Here is a 23739-nt window from a genome sequence, read left to right on the forward strand (position 1 = left end):
TATTTAGGCTTTAAAAATGGTTTTTTGATATTTTTAAAATTGCATTGTAGAAAGAGAATCTTACGGGGCTCCTGGATGGCTCAGTGGGTTAAAGCCTCTGCCTTTGGCTCGTGTCATGGATCCCAGGGTCCTGGGATCAAGCCCCGCATCAGGCTCTCTGCTTGGCGGGGAGCCTGCCTCCCTGTCTCTCTCTGCCTGCCTCTCTGCCTACTTGTGATCTCTGTCTGTCAAATAAATAAATAAAATCTTTTAAAAAAAAAGAGAGAGAGAGAGAATCTTACTCTCTGGTACATATTCTTTTTTTTTTTTTTTTTTTTTTAAGACTATTTATTTATTTGACAGAGAGATGTACCAGGCACCCCTCTGGTACATATTCTTTGAAGTGTATTGAGACTTGACATACTATGTGATCAGTTTTTGTGAATGTTCTGTTTGTGCTTAAAAAATGGGTGGCTCAGTGGGTTAAAGCCTCTGCCTTCGGCTCAGATCATGATCCCAGGGTCCTGGGATCAAGCCCCACATCGGGCTTTCTGCTCAGCAGGGAGCCTGCTTCTTCCTCTCTCTGCCTGCTTCTCTGCCTACTTGTGATTTCTGTCTATCAAATAAATAAATAAATCTTTAAAAAAAATACATGTCCTCCAGTTTAATATTTTGTATGTATCCATTAACTCCATATTATTATTTTGATGTTAATTTTTAATATCCTCACTGATTTTTGCCCAATTAAACTACCAGTTGAGAGAACTACAATTTCTCTTTGTGGTTTTGTCAATTTTTGTTTGTATATTTTGTATCTATATTATTAGGTGATGTTGAATTCTTTTCCTTGGGACTTGAATTTCATGACATTACTGTTGTGTCCCTGTTTATTTACAGTAATGCTATTATCTTAAAGTCCATTTCCTCTGAAATTAATAAACTTCACTAGTTTTCTTTAGGTTAATTTTTGCTTAATAAATCTTTTTCTATCCTTTTACTCTTTGTTTTTCAGTCCCTGTGACTTGGACCTGACTAATGAGTTCCCCATCCTAATTCCACTTTCTCCTGATGGTTTTTAAAAGTTATGGTTTATTTTATTCTTTCAGAGTGTGGTGTGGAGATTTTCATATACGTATTTAACTTAATCTAAAATTAATATTTATATTTTCTTTCTGAACAATGCAGGGGCCATGAAATGCTTAAACTCTAGTTAAAATTTCCCCCTGCTATTAAAATATTATTGTGTAAGATTTTAGACATTAATAACTGTTTTATAAAATTAGTATTACTTAGATTTACCCTCATGTTTATTATTTGTGCTTAACCTTCCTTTTTACATATTGCATCTTCTTTTGAAATAATTGTTTTTCTTCCTGAAGTACATTTTTGGGAGTTTGTTTTGTTTTATTTTTGTTTTTGTTTTTTAATTGGATTATTTTTAAAATTTAAATTCGGCTAATTTTTTTTTCCATTTTTTCCATTTTTTTGGTGGGAGGAGTAATAACCTTTTTCTTTTTTTAAGATTTTATTTATTTATTTGAGATAGAATGAGAGTGAGAGAGAGAGAAAGAGCACAAGCATGGGGAGCAGCAGGCAAAGGGAGAAGCAGATTCCCTGGCAAGTGGGGAGCCCAGTGTGGGGCTCGATCCTAGGACTCTGGGATCATGACCTAAGCGAAAGGCAGATGCCCAACCGACTGAGGCACTCAGGCGACCCTTAAGTCAGCTAATTAACATATAATGTATTATTTGTTTCAGGGGTACAGGTTTGTGATTCATCAGTCTTACATAATACCCAGTGCTCATTACAACATACCGTCCCCAAAGTCCATCACCCATTTACCTCATATCCACACCCCCTTCCCTCCAGCAACCTTCAGTTTGTTTCCTAACACTAAGAGTCCCTTATGGTTTGTCTCCCTCTTGGGTTTCATCTTTCTTCATTTTTACCTCTCTTCTCCTATGATCCTCTGCCTTGTTTCTTAAATCCACATATCAGTGAGATCATATGATACTGTTTTTCTCTTGATTGATTTATTTTGCATGGCATAATGTTTTTGGTTTTGTTTCTGTTTTTTTAAGTAGGCTCCACACCCAGCACTTAGCCCAATGTGGGGCTTGAACTCATAACCATGAGATTAAGACCTAACCAAGATTAAGAGTTGGACACTCAACTGACTAAGCCACTCAAGCATCCCAAATCTTTGGGAGGTTTTAATTTCTTTTTTTATTTTTTTTCCAATTAGAAAACAGTTATTTTAAGTAGGCTCAGTTCCCATTGTGGGACTTGGACCCTGAGATGCTCTACTCACTGAGCCAAACTAGCACCCCCAGGAGTTCTTTTAGTGAGAGGCTTTTGGTGGCGTAGTTTTTATCTGAAAATGCCTTTATTTTGCTCTAGGTCCTAACATTTTACTGGGTTTGGAATTCTGTGTTGATAATTATTTGCTCTTAGTATTTTGAAAATCTCATTTCATTGTCTTTTAGTTTCTGTTGCTATGTTCAGACCATCAGCTGTCTTTTCAGTTGTTATTTCTTTGTAGGTAATTTGTCTTTTCTCTCTTGCTGCAGTATTACTGTGATGTATCAAAATTATTGCAGTATTACTGTGATGTATCAAAATTATGTATTAAAAAATTTATCCTCAGGATTTCCTGGGATTTCTGACTCTAATGAATGGTAACCTGTCTGTTCTTGAAACTGTTCAGCTAGTCTCCTCTCATTCTGTTTCCTCTTCGTAAAACTCTGGTTAGATATATGTTAGCTCTTTGGTCTTTTATTAATTCACCACATATGTGTAGGGTACTCATGCCAAAGGCAGGTGATATAGCAGAAAATAAAATAGACAACAATCTCTTCATCTCATTGAGTTTATATTTTCAGTTCTCTCTTCAAGTATTGTATCTCCCTCATTTCTGCTTTCCTTGTGTAACTCTTATTAGATGTAAGTTGGTTTCTTTCATCCTATCTTCTGTGTCTCATAATCTCATATATTTTCCATCTCAGTTTCTTCAAACTGCTTTAAAAAAAAATAATCACCAGATCTATCTTCCTTTTTGTTACTTTTCTTTATAGTTGTGTTTAATTTGTTTTTTTATTTTTTATTTTTAAAAATATTTTATTTATTTATTTGTCAGAGAGAGAGAGAGAGTGCGAGCGCGCACAAGCCGACAGAGTGGCAGGCAGAGGCCAAGAGAGAAGCTGGCTCCCTGCTGAGCAAGGAGCCTGATGTTGGACTCAATCCTAGGTCCCTGGGATCAAGACCCGAGCCGAAGGCAGCAGCTAAACTGACTGAGCCACCCAGGCATCCTTAATTTGTTTTTTTAAACTGGCCATTGAATTTTTACAATTTTAGTACTGTATTTTTTTTATTTCCTAAACTTCTGTTTGTTTCCTTTCTTTTCTGAGTTTAGTTTTTACAATTTTAGTACTGTATTTTTTTTATTTCCTAAACTTCTGTTTGTTTCTTTCCTTTGTTTGTTTGATGTTTGTTTCCAAATCATCTTCATTTCTGATTGTCTCTTATTCCTTCAACATATTCTCAGTGTCGTCTTTTATATCTTTAAGCATATTAGCCATACTTATTTTATATTCCTTTTCAGAGAATACTAATACCTGCAGTTTAATTTCCTGGTTTGTTGGTTCTACGGACTCTAACTCATGTTATTTTGTTTCAGGGTTTAGTGATTTTTTAAAACTCGCGAGCTCAAGTTACTTGGAACTTTTACCTGTGAGAAATTTTTAAGGACCAAGTTTACTGTGTATTTCTCCACAGAGGATTTAGGTTGCCTCTTGCTGGCACTTTGGACACTATTAAAAGTCAAACTAAATTCTCATCTTAAGGTTTCTTTGGCTGTAATTCTTGGTGTGAATTCAGGCCCCACACTGGGTGAATGCAGGATAATGTTAGGAATTTTCAGGAGACTTTTTTTTCCCTGTACTACCAGGAGCCAAGGCAGAGATAAATATTGCCTTCACCATTTCCCCAAAGGCGTTGTTACTTTGTTATCTTAGTAGATGGTTCTCCAACACTGAAGTTTTTATCTGTGAATTAAAACTTTTTAGAATTAAAAATATAGAATTTGAATATTATTCAAGTTCTAGGCTATACCTCTTTATTCATTGTATAGAATTTCCATAGCCAGGCCATAGGCCACAGAAAGTCATTGGGTAACCTCAGGACAAATGGTTACTTGTCTGGATATTAAACTTCTTTTGTTATTTTTGGCTCCTAAGGAATTCTCTTGTTTTGATGCTAATTTAGCCATTACTCCTTTCCCCCACCTCCATTGGAGGTGTTTTTCTGGCCTTTTAAGTCTGCCTTGTTGCTGAAAACTGGCCTCATCTATTTTTTTAAAAGCTCCACAGGTTACTCTGAACTTTATAAAATGGTGATACAGGTAATGGTTAAAGCCACAGGGTTGGGGGCATTTATACTGCAAGAAGAAAACAGATTGAACCACTGGTCACTTCACAGAGAAGGGAAATGATTAAAGGAGGCTGAGAAGAAACCATGAGGAGGGAGGATTAGAGCCAGGAAATTAGAGAAATTTAAGAAATAATGACTGGCTATAGTGGCAAGTTCTAGACTGCTAAGAAGGGTGAAAATTAAGAATAGACCAAAGATTTCTAAGGAGGCCACTGTGAGCCTTTTAATTATCAGACTGTAATGAATTGAGGACTAAATGGGATAATTCCCATTTAGAGGAGTTAAGAGGGCATAGCAACTCTTAGAAATTTGTGAATTGAAGGAAGGAGTTAGTTTGGTAACAGGAATGGGGTAAGGAGGTCAGGAAGAAAAGACCTGTTAAAAGTTAACTTTTAGGGGTGCCTTGGTGGCTCAGTGGATTAAGCTTCTGCCTTCGGCTCGTGTCATGATCCCAGGGTTCTGGGGTCCAGCCCCACATCAGGCTCCCTGCTTGGCGGGGAGTCTGCTGCTCCCTCTTTCTCAGCCCCTCCCCCCCCACTTGTGTGCGCGCGCTATCTCTCTCAAATAAATAAATACAATATATATATTTTTAAAGTTAACTTTTAACTGGGTGGCTCAGTTAAGTGTCTGCCTTCGACTCATGTCATGATCCCAGGGTGCTGGGCTCGAGCCCCATATTGGGCTCCCTGTTCTGTGGGGAAGCTGCTTCTCCCTCTCTGCCTGCTGCTCTGCCTACTTGTGCTCTCTTTCTCTGTCAAATAAATAAAATGTTAAAAAAAAAAAAGTTAAAATACGTAATTTACGTTACCTCTGCTTTCAGCCTATAACTGTTCTATTGAATGGTCATCTCCTTTTCTTCCTTCAACACTATTTTTTTCCTGATCATTATGTTCTTACAATTTTCCTTTAGTTCTAATTTTGACAGATATATTATTTTCTTTGAACTTTTCATGTTGAGATGAAGTAGAAAAGAACTAAAGGTATAGAATAGAATAACAGAATTTAAGAAATCACACTACTTCTGTATTACTAGCATATTAACCAAATGCTTAATGGGAACTGAATAGAAGACAAGCGTATATATACTTTTCTATCCTTGTGGTTTACATTATGTATTCTAACATTTCTCTCCTAAAGTCTGAGTTTATTTAGTTACTTACTTTATCCGGAAAACTGGACGCCGGCTTATTTTAAACTTCACTTTGAATGTCCCATAAGAAAGTCGACGTAACAAGATTATTTTTGGATTATAGGAAAGTATTCTTTTTGTATAGTAGTAGAATATTCGTATACATCTTTTACAGGTGGCTATTATGTGTTTTTGTCATATTTCAGAAGAGAAGAATAAAGTGCTATGCACTAAGAAAAACTGTGATTCTGTTAGAGTTCTTAACCCCATCATAAAAAGTACAACATCTTTAGCACTCGTCAAAAAACCTTCTATATCATAGGATGCTGGGAGAATTAAAGAATTGAGTATTAGATCTGTGATTGTGCTGAGATTTTTTTCTTTTAATTAAAATACTTTTATGGGGGGCGCCTGGGTGGGTCAGTGTGTTACGCCTCTGCCTTCGGCTCAGGTCATGATCACAGGGTCCTGGGATTGAGCCCCACATGGGACTCTGCTCAGCAGGGAGCCTGCTTCCCCCTCTCTCTCTGTGCCTGCCTCTCTGCCTACTTGTGATCTCTGTCTGTCAAATAAATAAATAAAATCTTTAAAAATAATACTTTTTTTGTTATCATAATTTCTTTTTAACATGCTTATTTTAGTTTGCTTTTCATTTATCTTGTTTTAAGATTGTAATTAAGAAGCACTCAAGTGAGGAAGCTCAGGTTAGCTTGCTTCATGTTAATCCATTATTCTTTGGGAATGCATATATTGTTTAGGCAAGCTACTTATGTGTATTGTAATTTAAATTTTTCTAAAATGTATATGCCTTACAATGTTTACATTATACCCCTTACTTAAGTGCTGCTTATGTGATTGATTTTTATAGACCTAAAAATATTGAATAAATATTGCTTGTTACTTTTATTTATTAAGCCCTGTGCTGAACTTTATGTTCAGAGGGAAGCCTGCTTCTTCCTCTCTCTTTGTCCTTATCCCTCAAATTAAAAAAATTTAAAAAAAAATTAAAAATTTTTTTAAAAAATTAAAATTTAAAAAATTAAAAAAAGATTTTATTTATTTGAGACATGGGGGAGAGAAAGAGAGTGTGGGCTTGCTAGCAGGAGCAGAGGAAGGGAGAAGCAGACTCTTTGATGAGCAGGGAGCGTGACCTGGGGACCTGAGCCTTGATCCTAGGACCCTGGGATCATGACTAGACCCAAAGGCAGACACTTAACTGACTGAACAATGCAGGCACCCCTGCTTGTTACTTTTATTTATTTATTTTTTCGATTTTTCAATTTTATTTGTTTGTTTATGTAAAAAGATTTATTCATTTATTTATTTAAAAAATATTTATTTATTTAGTTGACAGAGAGATTACATGTAAGCAGAGAGGCAGGCAGAGAGAGAGGAGGAAGCAGGCTCCCTGCTGAGCCAGAGCCCAATGTGGGACTCGATCCCAGGACTCTGGGATCACGACCCGAGCCGAAGGTAGCGGCCTAACCCACTGAGCCACCCAGGCGCCCTGTAAAAAGATTTTATTTATTTATTTGACAGAGATCACAAGTAGGCAGAGAAGTAGGTAGAGAGATAGGAGGAAGCAGGCTCCCTGCTGAGCAGAGAGCCTGATGTGGGGCTCGATCCCAGAACCCTGGGATCATGACCGGAGCCGAAGGCAGAGGCTTCAACCCACTGAGCCACCAAGGCACCTCTGATTGTTACTTTTAAATAAGCTTTTGGGAGGAAATAAATTATTTTTTGAGGGGGGATTATTTATGTTTTAGTAATCTCTACACCCATTATGGAGCTTGAACTCATGGCCCTGAGATGAAGAGTCACATGCTTCACCAACTGAGCCAGCCAGGAACCCCAGGGCAGAAACAAATTCTGATTTTAGTATTGATCATTTCTTATATCTTGTAGAGATTCACAGTTCCTTTATAGTTGATCCAAAGTGTTACCAGTGTTTTTGAGCAAATAGCAACACTTGAACCAAGGAAAGTTATTTTATTCTAGTTTTCTTTTTCTGAAAGTTGTATTGGCTGTTTAGGAGGGATAAGCCCACAGAGAATCTTTTTTTTTTTTTTTTTTAACATATCAATCATTGTTAAAATATAACTGTATTCTGTTTAATTAATCAGTTTTGGGGTACCTGGATGGCTCAGTTGGTTAGGCATTCGACTCTTGGTTTTGGCTCAGGTCATGATCTCAGGGTCATGGGATCAGGCTCCATACTCAGTGGGGAGTCTGCTTGAAGATTCTCTCCTTCTCCCTCTACCCCTTCCCTCACTCATGTGCTCTCCCTCTGTCTCTATCTCAAATAAATAAGTACATCTTAAAAAAAAAAAAGAAGAAAGAAATGTTTATTTTATTGGTTAATGTCTCTCAAGTTACCCATTGCTATTTATAATGTTTCCTCTTACTCACCAAGAACGTATAGAAGGGGGATTTTGTTCTGCAAAATATTAGCCAAATTTTCTTTTCTTAGAATGTTTAAAATTTAAATGTAAAGATAGGATGTATTGTTATCGAAGAAAGTACTTATTTTTTAAGTGATAGCATAATTCTGAATAATTCAATGGTTGATAAAATGAACATCTAAGTGCTGCTTAAGCCCATTTCCCTGAGAATAAGACAAAATTGAAACTCTGCAAATATGCATTAGTGTGTTTTCTTTATGTAATTCTGAATTTTATGTAAATGAATTTGTAGAATTAATCACTGTGGAACAAATCCTTTTTGTCCTTCTCAGGTGAAGCTCCCATAGGTACAGTTGGGTTGTCCTTCTGGGTTGCTTTAAGGGCACTTTAGCAGTTTTAAAAACTTAAGTACTAATTTCATAGCCAGTGTCAGCTGGATTTATTGAAGTAGGTCAGACTCTAGATAGAAACTTGTTTCTCAACCCTAAAGAGAGTCATTATCCATTCTTCTATTTGTTAGAGAATGGTAATAAATTCTTCTACATTGACCACACATCTAGAGCAATTTCAAAAAAATCTAGATAGTTGGATCTTTTTCAGGTGTAGAAAATTACCTAAGATCCTCTCTGACTTTTATTATCCCAGTGGAACTAAACAACCAAATAAAAACTAAACAAACAAAAAATAGAAATCAACTCCTCCTCCCACAAAAGAAGCCACGGACAATGGTTGTATTGCTTAAAAAGAAACACACAGTCCTGTAGTGTAAAATTGCAGTTTATTAGGGATATATTTTTCCTTTTCAAAAAATACAGGTTATTCTCCCTCTCCTGTTAAGTTAATTAAGTTTTTAATGAAAGTATGTACATAGTACTATGTTTCCGTTGAACTCTGGAAAATCATGTTCTCTTGTTCATGGAAACTAAAATTCTTACTTGGGTAGCAATTAGGAAATAGTATAGTCACGTGACAAAATGTGTGATACTAAAAATAACTATTATGCGAAGTAAATAATCAGGAGGTGTCTGGGTGACTCAGTTAATTAAGCATCTGATTTTGGCTCTGATCAAATCACAGTGTCCTGGGATTAAGCCCCGTGCTGAACTTTATGTTCAGAGGGAAGCCTGCTTCTCCCTCTCTCTTTGTCCCTATCCCTCAAATTAAAAAAATTTTTAAAAAAATTAAAATTTTTTAAAAATTAAAATATTAAATTAATTAAAAATTTAATTAAAATTAATTTAAAAAATCAACAAACCATGTGTTTTAAATTTATAAGGAAGGTTTCATGGAGAATTTGGAATTCAGGTGATTCTTAAAGATAGGATATGAGTTGATGAAAGGGATATATGAATAGAGAGTAAGCAGCATGAACAGAGGCTTGGAGTTTTAAAGTCTCTGACAATAACTTAAAGATGTTTTGGGCAAGAACCACTAAATGGGCATTGTATTAGAATAGTCAGCATAATTTGGTCTGCCATCACAAATTGCTTAATGTTGCACATATGGTAAGTGGAAAATCAGACTCAAAATTTCAAATCTTTTCATCTTCAAATCCTTGCTCTATCACTCTGATTGTATCAGTATTCTTGCTTCAGCATCATTCACTGAGAGTCTGGCAGTTTGCCTTTGTATCTGAGAACACAGAAGTGGAAAAGATACGGTATTTTTTGAGATTTTGAGGTGTGTGTATGTATATATGTGTATATTCTTGTGTCTGTGTACTGTGGGTAATTGCTTGTGATAGTCACTCTGTGTTTTGGAGATGTTAATCTGCTTTTCCCACGATCATCTCAACAGTGGGGAATATCTCCTTGTGAAGATGCTAGTCATTAAAGAATGTTGGTATAATATAGTCATTACATGCAAAAGCCCCTATTTAATGTAGTGTTCCAAAGCTGGAGAAAATCTGGGTTGGATTTGAGTCAGAGGTAATATATCATTCTCCAAGGTGGCATTAATTAATAACTAATAGATTATTGAGTACATTTGAGTGTGATTTTCAGTTGCTGATTTAAAAACTGTATGTGTCTGGGCTTCTCACAATTTTGTAGTTACCTGCTATTTAAATAGTAGATGTTTGCTACTTACTAAATGGAATTACCTTTATATCTTTAACATGACTTAAGGTTAATAAGCTACTTAACCAAGTTGTGAGCAATATAAAGTAGGATTTAAAAGCATGCATTATGGAGCCAGTTTGCTTGGGTTCAAATCCAGACCCTGCTACTTGATGCATGGGTAAACTGCCTGTTTTTTCAGCTATAGAGTGGGGATAATAATAATACTTAGTTCATTGCTATATCTGGCACATAGTAGGGTCTATCAATTATTAGTTATTAAAGATTTATTATACTGAATTAGCAATTTTGAAATTTAAAAAAAAGCTATAAAACCAATATTCTTTTTATATCAGTCATTTGACAGCAAAGCCTGACCTAACCGATCTCTTTGTTTTGTTTTGTTTTTCTTTTTTAATTTTATTTATTTGAGAGAGAGAGAGAGATCACAATTAGGCAAAGAAGCAGGCAGAGAGAGTGGGGAAAGCAGGTTCCCTGCTGAGCAGAGAGCCCGATGTGGGGCTCGATCCCACGACCCTGAGATCATGACCTGAGCCAAAGGCAGAGGCTTAACCCACTGAGCCTCCCACGTGCCCCCTAATAGATTTCTTTGTAACATGTAGTCTGGCTTTGGTTCTATACTTGACCTTCAGTTATTTATATTTAGTTTGCAAAAACCCCTTGTAAAACACAGATACTCGTTATTATTATTGTACTTGATACTTACCAGACAGTATAATTGATAGTCTCTCTCATGAAGTAAAAATAAACTTGGATATTTTATAATTAGTACAATTAACTAATTAATGTTAACAATAGCTTTTATTTATTTATTTTAAAAAAGATTTTATTTATTTTACAGAGAGAGGGCCAGAACAAGCACAAGCAGGGGGACCAGCAGGCAGGGGAGAAGCAGGCTCCCTGTTGAGCAAGGAGCCCAAAGCAGGGCCCAGTCCAGGACCCTGGGATCATGACCTGAGCTGAAGGCAGACACTTAACCAACTGACCCATCCAGGGGCCCGTAGGTAGATCCTGTTTCAACATGCCAAGGCTTAGGGAGGTTAAGTAATTAATTCATCCAAGGTCACACAGTCACTCATTGTACTAGCAGTGCTAGGATTCATACCTTATCTCTGCCGTTTTGGTAATATTTGTGTTCTTTTTTTTAAACTGTATTGCTTTAACCTATACTGCCTTTCTATGATTTAGAAAATTTTTGTAAGGAAATAAATATCATTGATATATTAAAGTATATTGTTGTCTGGCTCTTTTTACCTTTCATCTAGGTGCTGGAAAACCCCCTATGTTTGGTGATTATGAAGCTCAGAGGCATTGGCAAGAAATTACTTTTAATTTACCGGTCAAACAATGGTATGGATCATTTTAACTTGATTTTATTGTTTATCATAGTTAATGCAGATTATTTAAGAAAATTTAAAAGGAAAATATGTTACTCATCTTCAGCATCCTCATTTTCTTGGATTACCTTGCATATTATAGGCTCATCTTTGAAATTTTATTCTCCTGAAGTTACCTATGTACTCAGCAGCTGGAATATGCTAAGAACTTTGAGAGCAGAGCACTTTATGCCTTAGAGGCTCTTTTGGACATAAACTGAAGAACCATCCTGGGCTAACAGTATTTTTTCTGGTGGTTTTGCAAAGTTTCTTTATTAGGAATTGAATGAGATAAGAACCAGCAGTAGCTTAGTGGTAAGGAATGTTGGTGCTCAAGTTGAACCACCTGAGTTCAGATCCTGTCTCTACTATTTACTAGCTGTGTGACCTTTGGTGAAATTATTTAACTTTCTCTGCCATGGTTTTATCACTTGTAGAGTGGAAATGATAGAGTACATATTTCACTGTATTATTGCAAGGATTGAAAAAAATGATACATGTAAAGCACTTAGACCAGTGTCTGCAACAAAACGAGCTTTCAGGAAGTGTATTAGATGTGGTTATATCTTTACAGAAATTTGTGCCTGTGTCATTTTTATTGAACATATTCTGGTAACAATTGATGACATATATTGACTTATTGGATGCTTAATAGATTATTTTATTAGAGACTGGCTGTATAAACTGTTTGCATTGTTCTGTTGATTGCTTTAGTCACTGCTTTTTTTTTCTGTATGTTGATAAATTATTTGAGTCATTAGAGTCTGAAAGAACCATTTCATGGAATTTTATGTGAGGAAATTATATAATACCTTTTTTCCCCAAAGTTAAAATACATTTATTATTTTTTAAATTGAAATATGATTGACATAAAAAATCCTGTTAGTTTTGCATGTATATCTTAGTGGTTTAATATTTTTATACTTTTTGAAATGATTCCCATGATAAGTCTAGTCACCATCTGTCACCATACAAACCTACTAGAATATTATTGACTATATTCCCTGTGTTCCCTAGATATATCCCCATGATTTACTTATTTTACTTTTTTGATTTACTTATTTTATAAGTAGTTTGTACCTCTTAATCCCCTTCACCTATTTTGTCCACCCCACAACCCTTTCCTACTCTGATAACCAACAGTTTGTTTCCTGTTTATATGAATCTGTTTTTGTTTTTTGTTCATGTATTATCTAGATTCTATACCAAGTGAAATCACATAGTATTTGTCTTTCTCTTACTTATTTCACTCAGCATAATACCCTCCATGTTTTTGCAAATGGCAAGAATTTGTGTGTTTTTTTGTGGCTGAGTAATATTCCATTGTATATATTCAGTTGACCCCCCCCCCACTTTTTAGAGTTTTATTTATTTAAGTGATCTTTACACCCAACATGGGGCTTGAACTCAGAACCCTTAGACCAGGAGTTGGATGCTCTACCGACTGAGCCAGCCAGGCATCCTATTTAGTTGACAACACAGGTTTGAATGAACTACAGAAGTCTACTTATATTTGGATTTTTAAAATAAATATAGTACAGTACTATCAATCTGTTTTCCCTTCCTTATGATTTTAATAACATTTTCTTTTCTCTAACTTACTTTACTGGAAGAATATAATATATAATACATAAAATATGCAAAGTATGTGTTAATCAACTGTTTATGTTATTGGTAGGGCCACCTAGTCAACAGGCTATTAGTAATTAAGTTTTGGGTGTCAGAAGTTATACATAGATTTTCAACTGTGTTGGGTCGAGGCCCCTAACTTCTGTATTGTTCAAGAGTTCCTTGTATGCCACATCTTTATCCGTTTTTCTAGCAATGGATACTTAGGTTGGTTTAATAGCTTGGCTATTCTAAATAATACTATAATGAACTTAGGGATGCATATATCTTTTCAAATTGGTGTTTCCTTTTTGTTTAGATAAATACCTAGAACTAGGATTTTATGCTAGTTCTATTTTTAACTTTTTTTTTTAAAGATTTTATTTATTTATTTGACAGAGAGAGATCACAAGTAGGCAGAGAGGCAGGCAGAGAGAGAGGAGGAAGCAGGCTCCCTGCTGAGCAGAGAGCCCGATGTGGGACTCGATCCCAGGACCCTGAGATCATGACCTGAGCCGAAGGCAGCAGCTGAACCCACTGAGCCACCCAGGCGCCCCTATTTTTAACTTTTTGAGGAACCTTAATGCTATTTTCCACAGTGGCTGCACCAAGTTATATTCCCAGCAGTTGATGGATTCCCTTTTCTCCATGTCCTTACCAAAACTTGTTTCTTATCTTTTTGATGTTAGCCAGTACGAGCAGTGTGATGAGATGATATCTCATTGTGTTTTGATTTGCATATTTCTGATTACTAGTGATGTTGAACATCTTTTCATGTGCCTGTTGGTCATCTGAGTGTCTTCTTTGGAAAAGTGGCTGTTTATGTCCTCTGCCCTTTATTTATTTATTTATTTATTTATTTGACAGACAGATCACAAGTAGGCAGAGAGACAGGCAGAGAGAGAGGAGGAAGCAGGCTCCCCGCTGAGCAGAGAGCCTGATGTAGGGCTCCATCCCAGGACCCTGGGATCATGATCTGAGCTGAAGGCAGAGGCTTAACCCACTGAGCCACCCAGGCGCCCCCTCTGCCCATTTTTTAATTGGGTTGTTTGTTTTTTGATATTACGTTGTGTAAGTTTTTTATATATTTTGGATATTAATCACTTATTGGATATATGATTTACAAATAGCTTCTCCTGTTCAGTTGGTTGCCTTTTTGTTTTGTTTTTTATTTCCTTCATTGTGCAAAAGCTTTTAGTTTGATGTAATCCTGTTTCTTTATTTTAGCTTTTGTTGTCCTTGCCTTAGGGGACTGGTCCAAAAATACAGTACTAAGATCCATGTCAAAGAACTTACTGCTTATGTTTTCTTCTGGTGGTATTGAGGTGTCAGGTCTTACATTCAAGGTTTTAACACATTTTGAATTTTTGTGCATGGTGTAGGATATTGGTCCAATTTCATTCTTTTGCATATAGCTGTCCAGTTTTCCCAGCACCATTTATTGTAGAGATTGTCATTTCCTCATTGTATATTCTTACATCCTTTGTCATTGATTAATGGACCATACATCCATAGGTTTATTTCTGGGGTTTCTATTCTGTTCCATTGATCTTTGTGTCTGCTTCATTCTAGTACCATACTGTTTTGATTGTTATAGCTTTGATAGCTTGAAATCAGGGAGTGTGATACCTCCAGCCTTGTCCTTTCTCAAGATTGCTTTGACTATTTGGGATCTTTTGTGGTTCCATAAACAGTTTAGGCTTCTTTGTTCTTGGTTACTGCTTATCTATATTTCATTTATGAGAGAGTTTCATCCACGAACTTTATGTTAAACTCCCTATTAATAGGTTGGTAGGCTGAACTGTAGTCAGAGAGCACTTAAAATAGTGACCAGATAAATATTTGGCACTACTCTTTATTGTACTATTTTGAGCATCTTTCATATTCTCATGCGGTGATTTATGAGACTGACGCATTGCCCACTGCACTAAGAAGGCTATTCATATAGTGATTTAACCGATCAGTATTACTGTTCCAATTATTAGTACGTTCTTAATTATGTTTTTCTCTTGTTTGATTGATAGAGTAAGGTAATATTTGCTGAGGGAAACCAGCTCATTGCTTTTGAGTTTTTTAATTCTTTTTTGTTCCTTTGTAAAAGTTACATGGAAAAGATAATTGTATTTTTGGCTATTCTCTGGTAGGTACTTCTCAACAAAGATTTTGTTGCAAAAGTAACTGATATTTAGTATTGAAAAATTAGAGAAAGTGATAAATTGCAGCATTTGGCTTGATGTTAGTGGAGAAAACATCGATTCTAGGAGTGAGAATATAATCTCAATTCAAAATGGAGGGTGGGTTATTCTAATATATGTATCTCATTTTTCAGTTTTTTGTACCAGATGTCTCCTACTTTGGCCCAGATAATCAAGAGTTGGCAATATGTATACATTTTCATTCTTTTTCTTTGTTAAAAATCAGAAATGTATACCTCAGATGTAATTATGTGATTCAGTATTAACTATGATCTGTGAGTCTTAAATATTATGAAATGTCTGAGGTAATCGTGGTGGTAAATTTTATGGTGTTGAAATCTTTATTAAGCAGTGTGTAGCATGAGAATCCTAAATGGTAGGCTCCGAAACGGAGACATATGGTATAAAGAACTATGATTTATCATTAGTCGATCGTGGAATACTTCACAAAGTTCATAAGAAATCTAAGAAATACGATTTAGTATAATAAATGTCAGAAATTTTCTCTTTATGAGTAGATAGACTAGAAAAGCCAAAAATGTACACCTGGCAATTCTAAGAGAAACTGATCTGTTTCAGATTCATGTTTGAATGGTGTGATTTCTTGATTTATTTTACTTCAGTTTTTAAAGAGTGAAGTCTTTCTCTTTTTACCTAGAGAGTAAGCTGTAGTATAATTAGTCAAAACTCTCTCCAAGTGACATAGTTGTTTAAAATATGGTATCAGGATTGGTCGTGTTAATTTAGTTTTGATAATTCTAAATTAAAAGAAAACTTCTATTATTTATTCATTGTGTATTATTGTAAGAAGGAAAATAGAACTTATTTCTTTAATCTTATGATATATTTTATAATGAAAATTCCTTATGTGTACAGTCAGGAGCACTTTTGGCATCAAGTAATAGGAAACTTGAGTAATAGTAGCTTAAGCAGTAAACTAATTCAGTTATCTCAAGAAGTAGGTCATTGGAATGCTGGTTAAGTGGCCCAGTAATAACAATCCAGGACTCAGTCTTTTCCATTCTTTTCTCTCTGCCATTCTTTCTTCTTGGCATGTTGGCTTTTCATCCTGAGTATACTCACTCCATGGTCAGTAGATGACCGCTCAGGCTACAAGCATTGTAACTTTATACAACCATGTTCAAGGCAAGAATAATAGGAATACCTTTTTTCTACCTTTCTTGTTGTCAAGGAGCAAAATCTTTCCTACATTTAAAGCAATCATTATTTAAAAAGAAATGGTTGGCTCAGTACAGGCATGGTTTCTACCTTGGATTAGAGAAGAGTCCACCTGCCCTGAGCTTGTTGCTTTCTGAATAAAATCAGAGTTTTATAAATCAAGAGAATTGGAGGCATGGCTGTTTATTTCAGCATTGTTTATAGTTATGAGAAACCTGAAATACTCTAAAATATCTCTTCATAGGGGAATGATTAAATAAAGTATATTGTCCCTGTGTACATGTTTTTTCTAGGTACATTCTTAGTAGTGGAATCTCTGAAGTAGTTTTAATGGATACCAATACCAGAATATCTTTCCACATACATTTATCAACACTTAATAATACCAGACTTTTAAAATTTCCATTTCCTTGAGTACTTGTGACATTGAACATCTTTTAATATATTTCCCGACCAACATATTTCTTTTCAAATTTGCAAATTCGTATCTTTTTTCCTTGTTTTTGTTGGGTTGCTGATATTTTTTATGATAATTCATGTGATTTTTAAATAAAGTTAAAATAGTCCCCCATTATCCGTGGGGCATAAGCTCCAATACTCCCAGGGGATTCCTGAAACTATGGATAACACCAAACCCTATAGGCTATGTTTTTTCCTATATGTTTGTACCAATGATAACATTTAATTGATAAATAAGCAGAGTAAAAGATAAATAACAATAACTAGTACTAAAATAGAATATTTATAACAATGTAGTATAATAGAAGTTACATGAATGTGTTTCTCTCTCTCAAAATACCTTATTGGTTTGTACTCACTTTTCTTCTTGTGATGATGTGAGATGATAAAATGTCTATGTGATAAGATGAAGTGAGGTAAATGACTTAGGCGTTGTGATACAGTATTAAGCTACTGACTCCTGAGGTTACATCAGGACAACCTGCTTGCAGACTGCTGTTGACCACTGGTAATTGAAATCATAGAGAGTGAATTATGGATAAGGAAAGACCACTGTGTATTTTCTGTGCTGTGTTAACAAATGAACACAAATGGTAATTATTTAAACATGTATTTCTTCTTTTTTGGGAGATTTTATTTGTTTATTTATCAGAGAGAGAGAGAAAGAGCACACACATGCATAAGCAGGGGGAGGGGCGGAGGGAGAAGCAGCCTCCCTGCTGAGCAAGGAGCTCGTTAGGAGACTCGATTCTAGAACCCTGGGATCATGACCTGAGCTAAAGGCAGACACTTAAGTGACTGAGCTACCCAGGTGTCCCTAAACATGTATTTTTTTTATCACACAGATATTTTTTAGGTCAAAAGTCTAGGCATGTCTTAGTTGGATAATCTGCTCAGGGCCTCAGAAGGCTGCATGCTATCCACTTGTTAGCCGGAGCTCTAGTCTTCTCAGAGGTTCAATTGCAGAAGCAACCATTTACAAGGTACCCCTGGCTGTTGGCAGAATGAATTTTCTTGCATCTGTAAGACTTGGGGCTTCATTTTCTTGTTAGAAGCTACTCTCAGCTCCTGAGTTTACCTGCAGTTTTTTGCCATGTGGCTTCTCCAGTATGGTCACTTACTAAAATATGACAGCTTGCCTCTTCAAAGTCAGTGGAAGGAGTCTCCCTAGCATACTTGCTAACAAGATGGAATCGTACGTACACGTAAAACATAAGTTCAAGAGTGACCTCTGTCACCTTTGCCATATTCTCTTGGTTACAAGCAAGTCATAGGTCATGCCCACACTCAAGGGGAGGGGATTGTACATGCTCAGGGGTCTGAACAACAGGAGATGGGGTCATGGTGATGACCTTAAAGTCTGTCTCTATAACAGCATTCTATGTTTTAGTAATTTTTCATTTGTTTGTGTATGTATGTGAACTTTTCTTGTGTCTTTTTTCTTTTAAAAAATTTACATTTTGTTGTACAGAAGTTCTTTGAACTATTGTTAAAACTCTTCTGTGAGTATGAAACTATATCACTTTAAAATATTTTTTTAATAAGATTTGACAGAGAGAGATCACAAGTAGGCAGAGAGGCAGGCAGAGAGAGAGAGGAGGGGAAACAGGCTCCCTGCTGAGCAGAGAGCCCAATGCGGGGCTGGATCCCAGGACCCTGAGACCATGATGTGAGCCGAAAGCAGAGGCTTTACTCACTGAACCGTCCAGGTGCCCTAAAATATATTTTTTTAAAAGCAAAAATACCCATGACTGTGGGTTGTATATTAGAAAAAATTATATCTTGAAGTTAATGATAACACTCGAGTGTAATTTCATAATTCATATGGCAGCTAGATTTTTTCTGACAAAACATCTGCTGAGATTATGTGGGAATATGTTGGGAAAATACATTTCAGCATATTGATAGCATTTATACAATTTGTCAGATATTTTCAAAATACATAAAGCAGAAGAATTAACTAGTTGCTTTGTTTTTACTGGTAGATTTTGCAGCTTTACTTGAAACATTTTTTTTATTTTTAAAATATTTTATTTATTTATTTGAGAGAGAGAGGAATGCAAGAGAGAGAGAGCAGGGAGAAGGGTAGAGGGAAGGGAAGAACCACACTCCCTGCTGAGCAGGGAGCCTGACAAGGGGCTGCATACCAGGACCCCCGATCATGGTCTGAGCCAAAGGCAGACACTTAACTGACTGAGCCACCCAGGCACCCTATGTGAAACATTTTAAAGCTACTTTTTTCCATGAGGGTTGTTATCCCTGTTATTCTTTCTTCCCAGTTCAACTAGTGACTTTATTGTTAGTATATATCTTTGCTGTCAGTGCCTCTTTTACTTATCTCCAGAATAGCTAAAGGTTAAAGTAAACAAAAAATAGCTTTTGTCTTTTTAAAATTTTTTAATTTATTTTTATCTTCTTTAAAAGATTTTATTTATTTATTTGACAGAGAAAGAGATCACAAGTAGACAGAGAGGAAGGCAGAGAGTGGGTGGGGGAAGCAGGATCCCTGCTGAGCAGAGAGACTGAGGCGGGGCTTGATCCTAGGACTCTGAGATCATGACCTGAGCCAAAGGCAGAGGCTTACCCCACTGAACCACCCACGTGCCCCCAAATAGCTTTTGTCTTATAAGAAACAGAAAACCAAATGAAATTATATTGGTCAAAGTGGTTTTCCATTGCTAGATCCATTCTAGTAATTTTGTGGCTAATAGGCAATTAGAACTACTGTTGTGTATTTGCCGTGTGTCAGGCAACGATTTAACAGCTTTATGTATTTAACCCAGTCCTTCAACAGCTCTGTAAGGTTGATGCAATAAAACTTTATGCCCCTGTGCCTGTTAATAAGGTGAATTTGGAAATAACACAATTGGTGCCTGTCTTCAGAGGACACCAGAGAATTGAGTCCTCTGGTCTTGGCTCTTGGCCTGGCCCAGTTTCCCAGATTCAGGCTATCAAAAGGGGCTCCAACTAACCTGGGGAATTCTCGGATTCACTGTCTCCTGGCTTCATGTTCCAGCCAGATATAGGATGTAGGGTGGTTCACATGGATGTTGTTCCTGGAGTGGACAATTGCCACCAGATGGTACATACTGTAATAGACCAGTCTCTTATAGCAAGGCTTGATCATTTTATTACCTCCCATTCCTTCCATACAAACCTACAATTTATATGACTCAACAAAGCAGACCTTCTGAAGATGAACAATAGTTTATTTAATGAGATTGAGTGTTAATTTAAAAGAAAATTAAATTTTCTTCCTCTCCTAAATAAAGAGATTGTGACACCAAAAAATCGTGACCCATTTGAAACAGGTTATGAGCACTCATAATTTGTGGGTTATATAGTTTGCTCTCCATTACTGTAGATTATTCTTAGGACTGAGAAAGTAAGTTGGATAGAAGAAGCATCTTAGTTATAAAGGATATATAATTAAGGAATATATTTCTGTAAGCTTAGTTTTCATTTCTTCAGTCATAGTTGTTGTATATCATGCCTTCCCATTCTGGCCAACTACAGGAGTCTTAATTTATAGATGTTAGACCCAGTTGTCTTCCCAGTTCACAGAACCTTGCATATAGTAAGCTCTCATAAGTTGGTTAAATTGTTTTGAAAGTCTTATTGAAAGTCTGCCTGTTCTGGGGTGCCTAGCTCTCTCAGTGGGTAGAGGATGTGACTCTTGATCCTGGGGTTGTGAGTTTGAGTCCCATCTTGGGTATAGAGATTACTTAAAAATCCTAAAAAAACCCCCAAAGAACACCTCTACCTGTTCCATTAGATATTTCTCTCTCTCTCTTTTTTTTTTTTTTGGTATTTCTCTTTTTATAAATCAAATCTGTGTGTTCTTTGTTACTGATAATTTTATTTTCTTAAATTGTGATTTTTATATTGTTTCTCTAATTTGTTAGATTATCAGAAGTGAATTATCTGTTTTTGTTGCATATTTTTTTGTTGTATATATGTTAATCATCAATTTATTCTATTAATAGAGAGACAGTAAGTTCCAGTTTCTTTGGAGCAATCTTGGTTTACATGTCTTATTATGGCTTAATTATTAATAACTTCCTCTTTTACTCTCAAGAGTGTCTTGGTTTAGACAATAAATTATTTACTTGCTCTTTTGACCTTGCATAACATATTTTTTCATTTTAATTATATTAGATGTTAAATTTTAAGTCTATTTCTTGAATATTGATTAATGGAATATTGCTTTTTTTTTTCAGGTATTTTAACAGTAGTGATAACAATTTACAGTATTGGGGATTGGATTATCCTCCTCTTACGGCCTATCATAGTCTTTTATGTGCATATGTGTAAGTCTTTCTTACTTTTTTTTTAATTTTTGGGGGGGTGTGCAAGTGAGGGAGGGAAATAGGAAGAGGGAGAGAGATTCCTACAAGGCTCCAGCTGGAGCCTGATAGGGGACTCAACCCCATGACCCTGAAATTGTAAGGTGAGCCAAAATCAGGAGTTGGTTGCCTAACCAACTGAGCCACTCAGGTGCCCCAGTTTTTTTCTTTAATTACATATTTATGCCCTTAGCAGGTTTAGTAAGGAACAGTGTAATCTGGCTTGGCTGAATAGAGAGAACAGATTGTTCGTATCTACTTTTGTATTGTGGTTTATAAAGCATTATACCTGGGGTGCCTGGGTGGCTCATTCAGTTGGGTGTCTGCCTTTAGCTCAGGTTATGATGCTTGGGTCCTGGGATTGAGTCCCACATCGGGCTCCTCCCTCTGCCTGCTTCTTCCCCTGGTTGTGCTCTCTCATTCCTTCTGTCAAATAGATAAATAAAAATCTTAAAAAATAAATAAATAAGGCACTATACCTTTGCAGTTGGGTTGTAAGTAAGTTAACTATCAAAGTTTGAACATTTCCATAATTTCTTTGGAGGACAGGCTAGAAAGAAATGTAAAAATCTATCTTTGTTTTGAAGATAAGATTCTACCAATTATACATGGACACTGACAAATATATCTAATATGGTTAGTTGTGTATAGCAAAGCTTTTTTTCTGGAATAGACTATTTATATTTTGTAAAAATTAGCTTCCTGGCTTAAAAATAAGTTTTAAAGTTCATGATTATCAGTTATATTTTGCAGTGTTCAGAGTAATGTAATATGGTTGAAAACTTATCTTTAGCAGTATGTTCAGTTTTATGCAAGGATTTGTAATTAGTAGCTATTTATTATTTCCAGCTGTTATAACTGAATTATAAACGTGATCCTTTAGTAGTAACCAAAGGATAAATCAAATAAGTAAATGAATGAATGAATGAAGTGAAATGTGACACATCAGATTGTTTTCACACTGAAATTGTGAAGGTAAGGCTTTTTATGACATGTTACATGGTTTTGTTGGAAGGCAAGTGAGGTAGACCCTGTCTTATAGCTTTAGTCAGTTTCACATGATGAAATAAAAAAAATAAAGCTTAAGCCTGACTTTCTCACTTTGTAAGAGCAATGGCCACTTCTTGAGATAAATTAATATGTCCTCAGTGTCATTATTGCTAAGAATGACAAGTAATACTGTATATGTATATATGCTTTGATTTTCAGCGCCAAGTTCATTAATCCAGACTGGATTGCTCTCCATTCATCACGTGGATATGAAAGTCAGGCACATAAGCTTTTTATGCGTACCACAGGTAAAAGAGCAATAAGGTCTTGGTTTTCTAAATCAGATTTTGATTGATTTAAGTCCTGTTATTGTTCTTACTGACTTTTAATATTGTATGGCTATATGTATACATATATATGTATAATACATGACCAAATGTAAGCTAAAGATAAAAGAATAGAATGGTTTCTTTCTGTGTACTTTCCCTTCCTATTATCTCAATTCTTTCAATACCCAAATGAGGTAAATACTATTATTATCCTTACTTTAATCTGAGGAGGTGGAGGCACAGTTGAGTGATGCTAATAGTTTACCTGAGGTCAGATAGACATATATTGAAGTTTTAGTTGTTTAGCTGCTGCTATAATATCTTAATTCCACATCCCTTTCGCATTTTTCTTAAAGTTAACCTTCTGGTTATAACCCATACATTGTACTGCTGTGCATTTTTTTTTTGTATTGCTGTGCATTTTTGCTAAATTAAACAGTTCATTCAGCAAATGTTTATTGAACATCTATTGTGTGGGTGTTCTAAGATTTTGAAAGTAAAATGATTAGATTTCTTTAAAAACTTTTTTGTTTCAAGCTTACTTATTTAAGTAAGCTCTGTGCTTAATGTGGGGCTCAAACTCACCATCCTGAGATCAAGAATTGTGTGCTCCTGTGACTGAGCCAGCCCAGTCCCCCCTGATTTCTTAATTTTTTTAAAGATTTATTTATTTATTTCAGAGAGAGAAAGTGTGAGCAGGGGAAGAAGCAGAGGGAGAGGGAGAGAGAATCTCAAGCCAACTCCCAGCTGATCGTGGAGCCTGATGCAGGGCTCCATCTCAGGACCCTGAGATCATGACCTGAGCTGAAATCAAGAGTTGGACTCTCTTCTTTTTTTTAAGATTTTATTTATTTATATGAGAGAGTGAGAGAGCAGGAGAGTGGGGTAAGGGGCAGAGGGAAAAGCAGACTCCCTGCTGAGCAGGGAGTCCAATGCACGGCTCAGTCTCTAGACCCCCGGATCATGACTTGAGCCAAAGGTAGACGCTCAACCAACTGAGCCATCCAGGTCTGCCCCTGCCCCCAATTTTTTAAAAAGGTTTGCATGACTTCGATTTTAATGCTCCTCTCCACCTTTTCCTTAATTAGTCTAAATTTACTCAGAGTTTGTTCTCTTTATCATTTATCCAGTCATGGAATCCCCAGACCCAAGAGATCATCTTCCTGTCATTCCCTCTGCCATACCACTCTCCTTTCCTTCTTAGTGTGTTAATCCTTTCTGAACTGCATACTCATTGGAAG

General features: G+C 36.0%; 1 protein-coding gene across 1 annotated transcript in view; it reads left to right on the top strand.

Annotated features, from left to right (window-relative positions):
• ALG6 (ALG6 alpha-1,3-glucosyltransferase) overlaps positions 1-23739 on the top strand; it is a 67367-nt gene that overhangs the window by 13821 nt on the left and 29807 nt on the right. The window contains exons 3-5 of the mRNA XM_059374977.1: positions 11282-11366; positions 21054-21143; positions 22389-22477. Coding sequence (XP_059230960.1) covers positions 11282-11366; positions 21054-21143; positions 22389-22477 — 264 coding nt within the window. The remainder of the gene's footprint in view (positions 1-11281; positions 11367-21053; positions 21144-22388; positions 22478-23739) is intronic.

The sequence above is a fragment of the Mustela nigripes genome, chromosome 14 (genome assembly GCF_022355385.1).
Source record: "Mustela nigripes isolate SB6536 chromosome 14, MUSNIG.SB6536, whole genome shotgun sequence".
NCBI lineage: Eukaryota > Metazoa > Chordata > Mammalia > Carnivora > Mustelidae > Mustela > Mustela nigripes.